Below are 12,529 nucleotides of genomic sequence, written 5' to 3' on the forward strand. Positions count from 1 at the left end.
AAAAGGCAAATTCATCGACAGTGTGATCTGAGTTTCACCAAGGAGACAGATTAGTGCAACAACTGCCTATAAAAATATTGTAGGACACTACAGCGGGGAATTCCAAGAGAGGGGCTTTCCCGAGCAGGGACCGAGTAGCAACAGAGTCGTGGGGAAGCTTGTCAGGGCACGCAAAAATAGGATGCTGTGATTGGTAGCCTCGCTTTGAGGTGATGATGACATCATGCATCAAAACAGATTCCAATACTTATATTCACACATGTACAGCAGGCGCGAAAACGTGTAGACTTCAGCTTTGAAGCAATAGGTGAGTACACTGAATGAATGACTTGTCTCCGTTTCCCAGTCGTAGCTAACCGACATCGTGTTTAATGAGGAAATATTTCTGTACCTCACTCAACGCTACACAGTGGCGTTGGGGTTATCTGGGAAAACACGAGCAACGTGCCTGTCACGTTGGTTTGTTTATGTTTGGTTTGGAACAGGTTCCTGGAGATGGTCTTGTGCGTCCGTGGGCGTCATTCATAACAATAACGCTCTTCGCCACGGTGGTTACTGTTATAGTACAGATGGAGTAGCATATCTGAACACACCAAAGTCACTTATAGTGTGCACGAATGCACCCCATGCATCGTACGCTAAGTAAGAAATGAAAAGGTCACAGAGCAACGTTAACACAACAGATTGGTCACCAGTAAGCATAAGTTATGATTGGTTAGTCGCCTTACTAGTCTTTGTTTAACAAAACACTGGAAGTCAGCCAGCTGATATCAAGGATGGGTTTTCCTGCTTCTCGTGATTGCGGACTAGCTCTGATATCGCACGGGTGACCTGTCATAGGAAATATCATGAGAGTAAGACGCTAAATTAGTCTAGGTGGCCGACTTAAAAGACAGGGCTTTAGATCGATCGAACGAGACTGCATTGGGACGGCGATGTTTCAACACGTTAATTACCGCCGCAAGAACTTTTTTGAAAAACAGTACCACGTGTCATCGGAGGATCATCACAGATAATCGACTCATGAGTTTTGTTGACAATTTTTTCATGGATTTCGTCACATTGTAAACATTTGGCACATCCAGTACTTTTGGTGTCACAGCTGCTGAACTATATTTTCTGGTTCCTTTTTATTATAGTGAGATAAATACAAGAGACAGCGTGACGATTTCAAATGGAATATGGATTTTAATAACCAAGACGAGATGGATGAGGATCCTACCTTTCCTGTGCCGGGGAGTAATGGGAGGAAGAGACACCATAGTGCGGGTTTTGGGCCGTTTAGTACCAGTACCCCTCGTTCTCAAAAAAGGGACAGTGGATATCTAACGGACACTTCACCAGCTTCGTATTCTGGTCATCAACAGTTTACGTTTGAAGTCGCCACGAGAGGACGATTACAACAAGGGGGTTTACGTGGCGCGGTTGGGGGATCTGAGTCGGACACAGCAGAGGGCTGTTCCCCATTCGATCCAATTCTTTTAGAGAACGAAGACGAAGACAATGACTCAGCTTTTCGCGATAGCCCGTTTTCACCTGGCCCGGAGGAATCGGAATTACCCGAGGAAGACAGTTCATCTGTGCAAATATATAGACATCGTTCCGAAGCTTTCAGACATGTCGACCCAGCCCCACCCGTCCACGGGAGGGTAGTGCCGTTTTCAATGCCTATCCCTATGAGAGTGCCTGGGTCTCACGGAAGGAATGTCGGAACCCAGACTCCTCACGAACATTGTCGTCTGCTCATTCAGTATCTGGAAACACCCTTACCCTTGACAGCCCAAGGTAAGATATACTTGTCCTTATACTTGTATAAGAGATATTGTAACCTGTAGTATCCGTTTTAATGTTTTAGATATGTGATATATTTTTAGAATCTGATTCATACGCTTGTATTTGATGGTAGTATTGTCTTCAGTTATTTACAACATACTTTAGTCTCGCCATCTGGCATTTGGAATTATAAAAGGTACTCCTCATAGGTATACCCGATATCGGATATGTTAATAGTTACCTCATGTCGACACATTGGTCGGAATAATGATATTTGTATGCGACTTTAACAGGCAGTTCCGCGAGCCAGTAGCAATCATATATATTTGATCCGTGTACAATGTTATGATAAATCTATACATACAGCAATGCCTACCTTGACCCAGTGGGCTAGATATCTCTGCTCTATATACATTAGCCGCGATAGGCGGTTGCCATCGCCATAAGTGCTACTGGCAGATTTGTCGAGGTTTTCGTTAAGCGCATAGATTGCGATGCTCGGCTACAAAAAGAAACCGAGCATTAAAGCTGTCTGGGTTATTATCTAATGTGCTAAAATTGTGTCATGCGATCAATATTTCTAGATAGAATTCCATCGGCAAGTAGTAGCCCTAGAAACAGCCATACTGACACTCGTACTCCTACATATGGGTAACATTTTCTCTACTTGATTAGTTTCGCGTGGCGTTTTATGGGCCAGTTTGTGTGAAGTGTTTATTCGTGTTTGAAGGATAATGGGAAGCCAGACGTAGTGTGTAATTCATTGTTCTTGGAGTATGCATAAACGATAAGAAAAAGTGTTGCTAAAGGGAGACAACTCGATTCGCTCTATCCATTGACAGCGCTTCCTATTGCTGTGAACGCTTGCCCGATCGTACTGAACGGAAATGTTTAGAATAAGAATAAGAATATGAACAAATTGTATGTATTAAAAACAAGCGTGACTAATTACATCGAATAAGGAGAAAAATACTAAAATGACAAATTACAGGCTTAATGGCATTAATCATGCTCTATTTATATCCAATCTGCTCCTTCAATGTTCCTACAGTTTGGCAAAATAATCAATCTTAATATTTTGACATTTAATCTGACTTCACTTTAATGTTGATTTAGCAAACGGAGCAAACTGAAAGATGAAACACTGAGAACGTCGGCTAAATGGACAATAAATCTAAATCAGAAACTTTCTAGACTTTTTAGCCATCCGGTCAATGACTCGTGTGCGGAAATGTCTGTGGTTAGCGGCGGTGTCTAGAGAACTTATTTTTATCGTGTGTTTAACAACTGGGATCACATACATAGGGAAATCTGAGCTCCACGCGACGTTGTTCAAAATTAGGGTACGTGAAATGCGTATTGTCCACAACCGGAGAGATAACGTGCAGAAAATGGCTGCGCTAAATCGGCCATTACACAATGAAAGGAAACGACTTTTAGAGTTCTATCGTTTACGTGATTCCGGTTTCCGATACTCTTTGGGTGATTCGCGTGGATTAAAGTAGCCCGATCGTATTAACTGATGTAAACAAATAACAAATATCAGGATGCTACATTATGTGTATGTCAAGTGTTTACACAAACACCAGATTGCAATACGTTAAATGAGTTTCATTGTTTCCTTTGAGAAAGAGCGATACAGAGTCACACATAACTTTTCAATACTATCAATGTTAATTATTTGTAGTAATCATGGCAAGTAGAGATAATTACACATATAATTCCCTTATTGTTACTGAAGGCTAATAACGGTTTACATCACACTGTGGTTTTTATTTGTTTCTGTAAAAGAATCAGTTGTCAAATATAGGCCCCCTGGTTCGGATTGTATTCAATGAGTGCGTGGTGAAGGTTATGAAAACAACCAGAAACATACACATGGCTGATCGTTTAATAGGATAATGACAAAAGCGGAATTTTCTGACATCGAATTAAATCGTTAGACTTGAACCTTTGATTCCGGTTATTTAGGTTAAAATTGTGAATTCATCATTAATACAAATACTAACTTTCAATGGTTCATTATGACTATATGAGTTAATATATGTCTTATTATTCTACGTAGCACGTGGCGGATATCACGTGTCTCACTGGCCCAGTGCCAAACACTTTTCTGTCCACGCAATGAAGTGTTTTGACACAATTAAATGTTGTCGTGTATGTAGTGTTGTCGGTCAATCACGCCTTGAAATCTCTGATGCCCTATCATAGCTTATGTAAATGTTGACGACAAGTCTTACTGATAAGAAGTAAGATATATTTATAGACCACCCTCTTTATCGCCATTCGATCCATGGTAGGACAGGCCTTTGATAAACACAGGCATTGATTTGTCAAGTCGTGAACTTAGATTAGAGCAGATTAAACTTCTCTGCGTCAACATGTTCGTTTCAATATTTTAATATCCGCCTTACATTGTGCGCAGATATCCCGGTGTATAATGTTAGGGGCGGTCGGGTAGCCCAGTGGTTAAAGCGTTCGCTCGTCACGCCGAAGACCCGGGTTCGATTCCCGACATGGGTACAATGTGTGAAGCCCATTTCTGGTGTCCCCCGCCGTGATATTGCTGGAATATTGCTAAAAGCGGCGTAAAACCATACTCAGTCAGTCAGTATAATGTTAATTGTACAAACAATTACAGAACGGGAGGTGGATAAGGTGATTGTGCAAAACTCAAACTGTTTAACAACCAGCAGCGAGAATAACAGCTCGAACAAAATTTGTCACCGCCAAATTAGGCCACGCCCGTGTTTTGGATGGCGGTGACCCAACCCTCGCTCGTTGGGTCACGGTCCATATAGGTTCGCCTCGTCAGCGCTAAATATAGCCTCAGTCTGCAAGCGCGCCATAGGCGAGTTGTGCATGCGCGTGTCTGCCTCCTGGTTGTCCCCGCAGTTCGCCTGGCCTTGAAATGTCTTCTAACTGATGTTTATTTCCACATTTTGTTCAGTTGACATTTCATCCATGACATTTGTTCTAACGATGCACAGATAACAGCTCCACGCAGCACGGGTAGTCAGGAAGACGATGCAGAATGGGTTGGAGTCATTGCGTGCTGTTTGTGTAGTAAAAGCTCGACGAACTTAAAACGTTTTCAATTATGAACAATTTGTTTGCTGTCCTCATGGTTTTGTTATTATTCGTCACTAGTCTCCTTTGTTTATTGTAACTGTATAGTTACACAATAGTTATTTTTAGAATATAGTTTTACATTTGACAATACTTCGCTCTGCTGACTGCGGGTGATATGCACTTGGTCATCCCGGTAATAAACCAGTAGTATGCACACATTATCTGACTGTGGCAATGTTAACATAACCGTTTTACAAGTATATTATGAATGTGAAATGGTTTCATTCTCGGCTCAAGGGCTAATGGAACTGAATTTACTCCAAACGTAATCAAACTTGTACAACGAGCCATAATGACTGTTTTGAAAAGAAATTGTGGCAGAAAGATATACATTGCCGTCGCGTGTGGAGCTCCGGAACAGCTGGTGCTCTGTTAGGAGCTCTCGTGGCATGGCGTGAGAACGTAGTAACCTGGAGCTGTACGGTTGTAAACACACAGTCAATATTTTGCATATACTTAGAATAACTCGTTATGGTTGCTCAAATGCAATGAATTTGATTCAAATGCTGGTGAATAAATACTTCTGTTATGAATAGAGTGCCGTGTTTAGAAAGCATTTGTAATTGTATATATGTTAGTTGGTGCTCAAAATACCAGGAACAGGGGAATGGTATAGTCGATTTTCTTCGAATAATTTATTAATAAAAGTCACAAATAAACTTCAGTTTATTATTGTGACATACCATTACAAAGAGGGGGCAGATATTCTTAGGCCAAAGACACAGCCCTAAGTATGTACAATTGAGTTAAGAAATGTTATTTAAATAAGATATACCATTACTCAGTAACTTCCTATTTATGCGATTTTCTCTTTCACTGTAATGTAAAATGTCATCACGTACAGTTATATATATTTCAGATCGAATTTCAAAGAATATAAAACTGTAGAACTATTAATTTATTGTTGTGGGGTTCATTTGACAATTGCGTGTATGATTTAAATATCTCATTAAATATACCGTTTTGGCTTGATGTTATCACCCACCTGCACGTGCATCATCATCATTTATTCATCTAATAAGGTTTGATGATACCGTATTCTTTCACGTGCTCCGCTTGAAAATTCAGTGTTTTGAGTTAGATTAACACGGTGTTCATAGTAAATCACTTGAAATGCAATGCGCTCTTACGCTTCCATTAAAGAAGGGACATTCTTTTAGTAATATCTTTCTTTTAAATGTGCAATTAAAGCGTCAAGTGTCTACTGATTTGTGATATTAAACAATTTGTCAATTCATTTAAGTAAATAATGACGATGCGAGGTGTTTTTTAAAGGTCAACAGCTATTACACATGTTATACTTCGATTTCATGGGTTTTGATCGGCAGTATAGCATTCATATTTCATCCATCAATCGCGTGACACGCATACAGTTACATGGTATTAAACCTAATTACTCCTACACTTAACCCTTGTCAGTCCGGAGCCCCCTTTTTCCGGACAACTATTGTCAGGAGCGGACTCATACATCAAAAGGGGCGGTGCTCTGTACCAGTACCTTTGTCAATCCTGACTATTTTGCTTTGACCGTCCGGACTACCAGGGTTATCGGTGCGGTTACAGTGTGGTACGGGGGCCTCTGTATTCACAAGGTATCATCTTTTCGGATTTACAATAGTTTAAAAGGTGTATATGTATATGGGAATTATTCCGGGAATCGTAACCCATATCACCAGCTAGAAGGACAAACTGACTAGGCTGTCCGACCACCACTTAATGGCACCGGGGTCCTGAAAGAGCAACGCGCTGACTGACACAAACTTGTTTAGCGTCATAGATTTTCAAAAGGTTAAAGCTGACGACCCATATATAAAAGTACCAGAGACACAAATTACTGTTCATCGGCCTAGCCAGGATAAAATGAAAATAAAAATAGTTACTGTATATTGTTATCAAGCACAGAAGCGTAAATACGTTCCGTAAATATATTGTAGCGAGTCTATCTCTTCTTCGATCAAACTACGGCATTGTGTTCGTGTATATGTAATAGATCCAGCAAATCTATGTCACAATAAAGCACGCGTGGTTCATTGTCCCCTAGAACTATATTTAGGGTATATTACAACGCACAAGAATATCTTTCAATTCGTGTAATGCACTGCGCATTGCGTAAATGTTTAGGGCCAAGGGCTAAGCTAGTCTAACTAGGAGAATGTGTACGAAAATATCGGTAACTCCACTTCCTGGGGACCTCGAATGTTGCCTTATCCGTAGTCACACAGTATCCGAGTTCGGATTAACGAAGTTTTAGGTTTTGTACGAGTATCCATTGACATGGGTTTTATATATAGTGTTTATCAGTACACATGTACGTTATGCAATTTATGGGCGTGACATGAAAATACCCCGAACCGAACCTATTTACAATAGACCCATATCAGCTGTGTCTTAGGTTGGTGTTGTCAGGTAGTAGTTGGTTTCTGAGGGTTTGAGGCAGATTTTCCAAACAGTTCTCCGTTCTTCAGTCAATGTTCACCCAGTCTGAATTTGATCATGGAGATTTCAGGTGTTTTCGAGTATAATTACCTATCACTGATTCACACTTGGTAACAATTAAACGTTCCTCGCACGTCATTTTTTTTATTTGTAAACATAATCAATATGAAGACTGTTTAGAATATCGTGCATCGTTTGAAATCCGGTGGTAGTGTTATAGTTTAATGGCTACGCGGGCCAGCAGGACATTTACGCCCAGTTTGAACTTAGATGACTGATGAGAGTTATTTCCCTTTGCAGGTCCAGTTCACAGGCGACAGCGGTACTATTCAGAGGGGGAGGACCCCCAGGAGGCTGAATCTGACAACGCCCCACTGCCAGACATTGTCCCCACCCCCCGGGATCGCTCTGTGTCCCTCCCAGACGTCCAAGCCCTCAGACAACAGCGTGAAATTGAAATGGGGAGAGAACTCCGCCGCATAAGTGACGAGTTCAACTCCACCCACGGATCGAGGAGGCGATTGGTAAGCGCATTTTGTCTGCTTCTAAATTGTCTTAGTTTGATTGTGTGGGCGTTATGACCGAGGTATTGGAGACCTTTCCCGACTTATGCTACTACAAAAGTACCACCCGATATTTCTATAGTTAATCTGTCATGGCGTGGTATTATATATCACAAAGAGTTCTTCCTGAATACAGAGAGGAAGGGGGGATGCAATTTTGTAGAAAAAAATAAATTGACCCAGAAAATGCTTGAAAAAAATTAATGTTTCCGACTGTTAAAAAAATTCGAAAAATATCTGCCACAAAAACACATTGATGTTTTTTAGGTTTGCTTTTCTTTCGGCTCTTACAAAACATCCAGTCTCACTCACCAACCCACCCCCGCATGTTATTATGGTTAATAGTTGTTTATACGATCGGAGTTTCATATATGGTTATGCTACATGTAGTTGCAAATAGAATGTGTAAACTAGGGTAATGATAACATCATTCTTCATCATCTTACACGTGGAACTTTGGACTCGGTGTGCGGATATGTGTCAACCGGTAATAATTCGGAACTTCTCAGTGTACACGTGGCCAGTTATAGTTGTGATACCACTCGTGCGTCGAGAACGTCCTTTCTACAGTTTCCTTAAGCCCATACACATCTATTTATGCCAGTGCGGAAATAATTAGAACAACACCCTGTACGTGATTCAGTCACAGTCCCTCGCCTGTTGGTATCTGTTCAAAGAGAGAATGCGTGACAGTTTATTTACAACGTGATCACCAAACAAATCCGTGGCCAGAAGAGGCACGTTACATTGGGGTACGCGAATTAACACTGTTGCAGCCAGGTCGAGAACAGAGGTTATCCTTCAGTTCTTAGTGTATAAGTTAGTTTATCACTTTGAGCTTGGGAAAACTGAATGTGGAATGTACGCATAATCTAACCTCGTTAATCTGTAGCATTCTCTGTGAAATTGTCTGGATTTACAAATTTCCAAAATTTCGAATCATGGGTACAGAAAAAAGACACATTGTGTTATTTATGCGTTCCAATCAGTAATTGTCTGGAATGCTGGGTATCTGTATTAACGGAGGTTAACTGTACTTCCTCATTTACACCTTTATTGCCACCGTAATAGTTGACAAGGTCCGTTATTCGGGCGAATGTGGGATTCAAACGATTATCAGTGGGGCTAAGGGGCGCAACTCTGCGCAGTGAATTGCGATGCCACTTTTCTCCCTGTTAATCATCCTCATCGTGTTAGGTCCACTAGTGGCACAGTGTGACGCAAAGAGGGGATCTATGAACAGAGACTTACTTGAAACATTGATCAACGATGGCCATAGCAGAATATATTAAAGAAATCTAATTCTCTAATACGTCCCTTTTTTGTTGGACTTTCGATTTTTTAAATTCACAGTGATAGAGTGATAATGAATAGTTAAATACCTCTTTATTATGTCCGATGTTTTTGAGGACCTACCTGTATACATATATCAGTCGTCCGTAAAGATGGGAAGATAGTTTCATTCTAAACAATGTGTCATTAGCCTATTAACAAAGTATATTTCTGTGTACAATTTACGCGAAGGCTTTCCCTCTTGTACACTAATTGAAGCGACACACTGTTGTAATTACCATATATTTATGGCGCTAAATATGCAGGATGACAAATTAAAAAATATCATCTTATTTTTTTAGAAAAGATCACTTGAGGCCGGGTATCGTAGCATATTTATCTCTAAATCCCTATGCTCTCTTAGCCCCTTGACACTCCCTTGACCAATACATACGCCTAACAAATTGGACAGGAAATGACTGATCTCATCGTAAGAAACTTTAATAAGTTTGCACCGAGTAACTTTTTCCTGCTACCGTGCCCGAACGAAACAAGTCACGCACAAACCAAAAGATTTATGTGGCAGTATTTAGCTTTGTATCAGTATTATCACAGTGCTCGTAATGTACTCTGCGTGTAAAACAGAAAGTTTATTCAAAATAGTGACGGTAATATTTAGGTTTTGTTCAGCCTGTTTACCTGGGTATGCTGCGCTGGCGCTACACTGCCATGTTAACCAGGCTGAGGTATTGTTTTGTATGGTGAGTTTTGGTGACCAATCAGAAGTCTACTTTCTATTCAGTACGGGGATATATTATCAAACACGAGTAGCACTTCCGGATCAGTACTGAAAATTCGACCGTAGCGTTACGACTGTCGTAGGTCTTATGTTTCCACTCCGATAGTCTTAAGGTCGTGATGGATTTGTGACACGGGTTAGAAATTGAATCGAAGAAGTGTCCGAATTTGTCTATCGGGTTCGATTCCCCACATGCATGGTACAATGTGTAAAATTAACTTCTAGCGTCCTCTAACGTGGCATTGTTGGAACATGCTAGAAAGTGGTGTAAAACCATACTAACTCAAGCAAGAGCAATTAAAATAGCCCATAGGAGCACCAACACCAATACACGTAGAGATTCTGAGATTCGAGTGTTAACATTAAACTAAAACTCCTCCTTCCGTTTTACAGTATCCGGTTGCTGAGAATTTTGAAGGCGAGGCTGCCTCTTTCCCGGGAGCAAGGCCGGCGTACATGACCGTATGGACGAGTTTACGGAGCCTCTTCTTCGGATCCATGGAAGCAAGGACAGACACGGAAGATCCGTCCGGGCCCAGTTGAGGTCGGAGCATTCTGGTTTAAAACCGGAATTGTCCGGTTCTTTGTGAAAGGGGTGCTATGCAATGACTATTGAAATGGACTATTTTTGTATGGAACTTTTTTGACGATTTACAATGGAGGACCTTTCGCGGTTTCCCGAGGCGCTGTCACTGATCTCATACACCGGAAGTGTGCCCTTACGTCATCACCGGAAATGGGTACCATGTGACTCCGCCATTGATGTACATAGCGCCGAAAGTGTTCGATTCATTACCATCGTTACCATTTTGTTGTTGAATACGTTTGGACTTTGAAAATACATAGTTTGGCAGTTTGATGCGCGCAGGACTCGGCATGTTCACGACACAAGTTTTGTATTTTTGGACACATGTTAATGATTTTGTTTTGATTTAGACATATATTTCTCATTTCATGGCCATTGACCGTTGCGGGCATTAAGAAACTAGAAGCATTATATTCATGTTCATGTAGATTTTTTATTCGGAAGTTTCCAAATTGGTAAACTTTTCCGGCTTTCTACTATAAACTCCCGGAAATTGATCATACGAAATCATGTCATCACCGAATGAGTGCTAGAAAGAAAAATATATTTTAAGATTCTAGTCAAAAGGTATGGCTTCCAATGGTATTACTGATAATTGACAGCATAATATTGTTCACGTTTAGAGGACCAGCTAATGAGTCGATTCTTTCAAAACTCATTGTCATTGAGGTGTTCTTTGTGGAACAAGAGAAAGATTTGGACATATTTGTTTGTGATCGATAACGTTAGAACGAGTTTCATGTCAACTCCGGGATAGAATAGGTCTTCAGCAACCCATGCTTACCATTAAAGGCGACTATGCTTGTCGTAAAAGGCGACTAATGGGATCGGGTGGTCAGGCTCGCTGACTTGGTTGATGCTGGTCATCGATCCCAATTGCGTGGATCGATGCTCATGATATCAATCACTGGATTCTCTGGCCTGACTCGATTATTTTACAGGCCGCCGTCATATAGCTGTAATATTGCTGAGTGCGGCGTAAAACAACAAACCAACCAACCAACCTTAACCCAGTAATGATGCAATGAATCTTGGCTCATGTGTTATTTTATACAACTGCTTATCCATCCATGTTTGGTTATCTGTTATGTTTTATTCATCAACATCAATGAGTGCTCATCTAGTCCAAAACCAAGCCTAACTTTAATACTACCTACACATGGAACCAAGGTTGAAATATTAGGTGATAAATTATTGCTTTTGATCATTGTGCCCACAGTAGCCTAATCTATTTCATAAAATGCAACACAATTGGTTTAAGCATTCAGTCAATATAGAAGTATATGTTTGTTCTTAGATACATGCAGCTCGTCTTTAGTCACTAGTGGAATACGGCGCTACAATTCGCTGTGCAGAGTTACGTCCCGTGGGCACACCAGATACGAATCTGTTAGCCCCGATTATGTTTCCAGGTTTGTCAGCACCATGCCCGTGCTCGTGGGTTTCAGCAGAGTGGTAAACGTTGAGACTTTCCTCCCACATTAAGCTGACATGCCGCGATATAACTGGAATACTGTTCAAAGCAGCGTTAAACCCTACTCACTCATCTTTCGTTGTACCGTTTAGCTGTCTATGATGATAGACAGGTTCAAATCGCTTTTTTGCCAAAAGGCTAAAAAAGCCAAAGATGTTTCTTATCTGAAGCATATTTTTAAAGGACCAAGTCAGTCAATTATAAGGCAGAATAGTAATTCATGAAAACTTACCTTGTCAGTCATGTCGGCATGGTTTAGTCAAAGAAAGATAACTCATGCCTGGAAAATCCAGACTATCTTGACCTTCCTGGAACCGGTGTTTATTCACCAGTCAAAACCAAACAATATTGATCTCTGTGTAAAAGTAAAAACCACCCCTTTAGATGTCCCGCACGTTGAGAAACATTTTTGAAACTTTGATAATTGTGATGCAAATTCTGTAGTTTGTAAGTGTTTTTGATGCAAGTGCACGTGAGATGTAACACATGAAAGC

At 40.7% G+C, this 12,529-nt stretch overlaps 1 protein-coding gene across 1 annotated transcript; it reads left to right on the forward strand.

The window, feature by feature from the left end:
- The first annotated feature begins 91 nt into the window (after positions 1-91).
- Positions 92-11,429, forward strand: LOC124141987. The gene is made up of 4 exons (XM_046510208.2): positions 92-307; positions 1,140-1,785; positions 7,642-7,865; positions 10,369-11,429. Exons 2-4 carry the CDS (start codon positions 1,182-1,184, stop codon positions 10,516-10,518), a joined length of 978 nt encoding a protein of 325 aa, XP_046366164.1. The 5' UTR covers positions 92-307; positions 1,140-1,181; the 3' UTR covers positions 10,519-11,429.
- The last annotated feature ends 1,100 nt before the right edge of the window (positions 11,430-12,529 follow it).

This window comes from Haliotis rufescens, unplaced genomic scaffold (genome assembly GCF_023055435.1).
Source record: "Haliotis rufescens isolate VD_foot unplaced genomic scaffold, xgHalRufe1.0.p SCAF_3, whole genome shotgun sequence".
NCBI classification, from domain to species: Eukaryota; Metazoa; Mollusca; class Gastropoda; order Lepetellida; family Haliotidae; genus Haliotis; species Haliotis rufescens.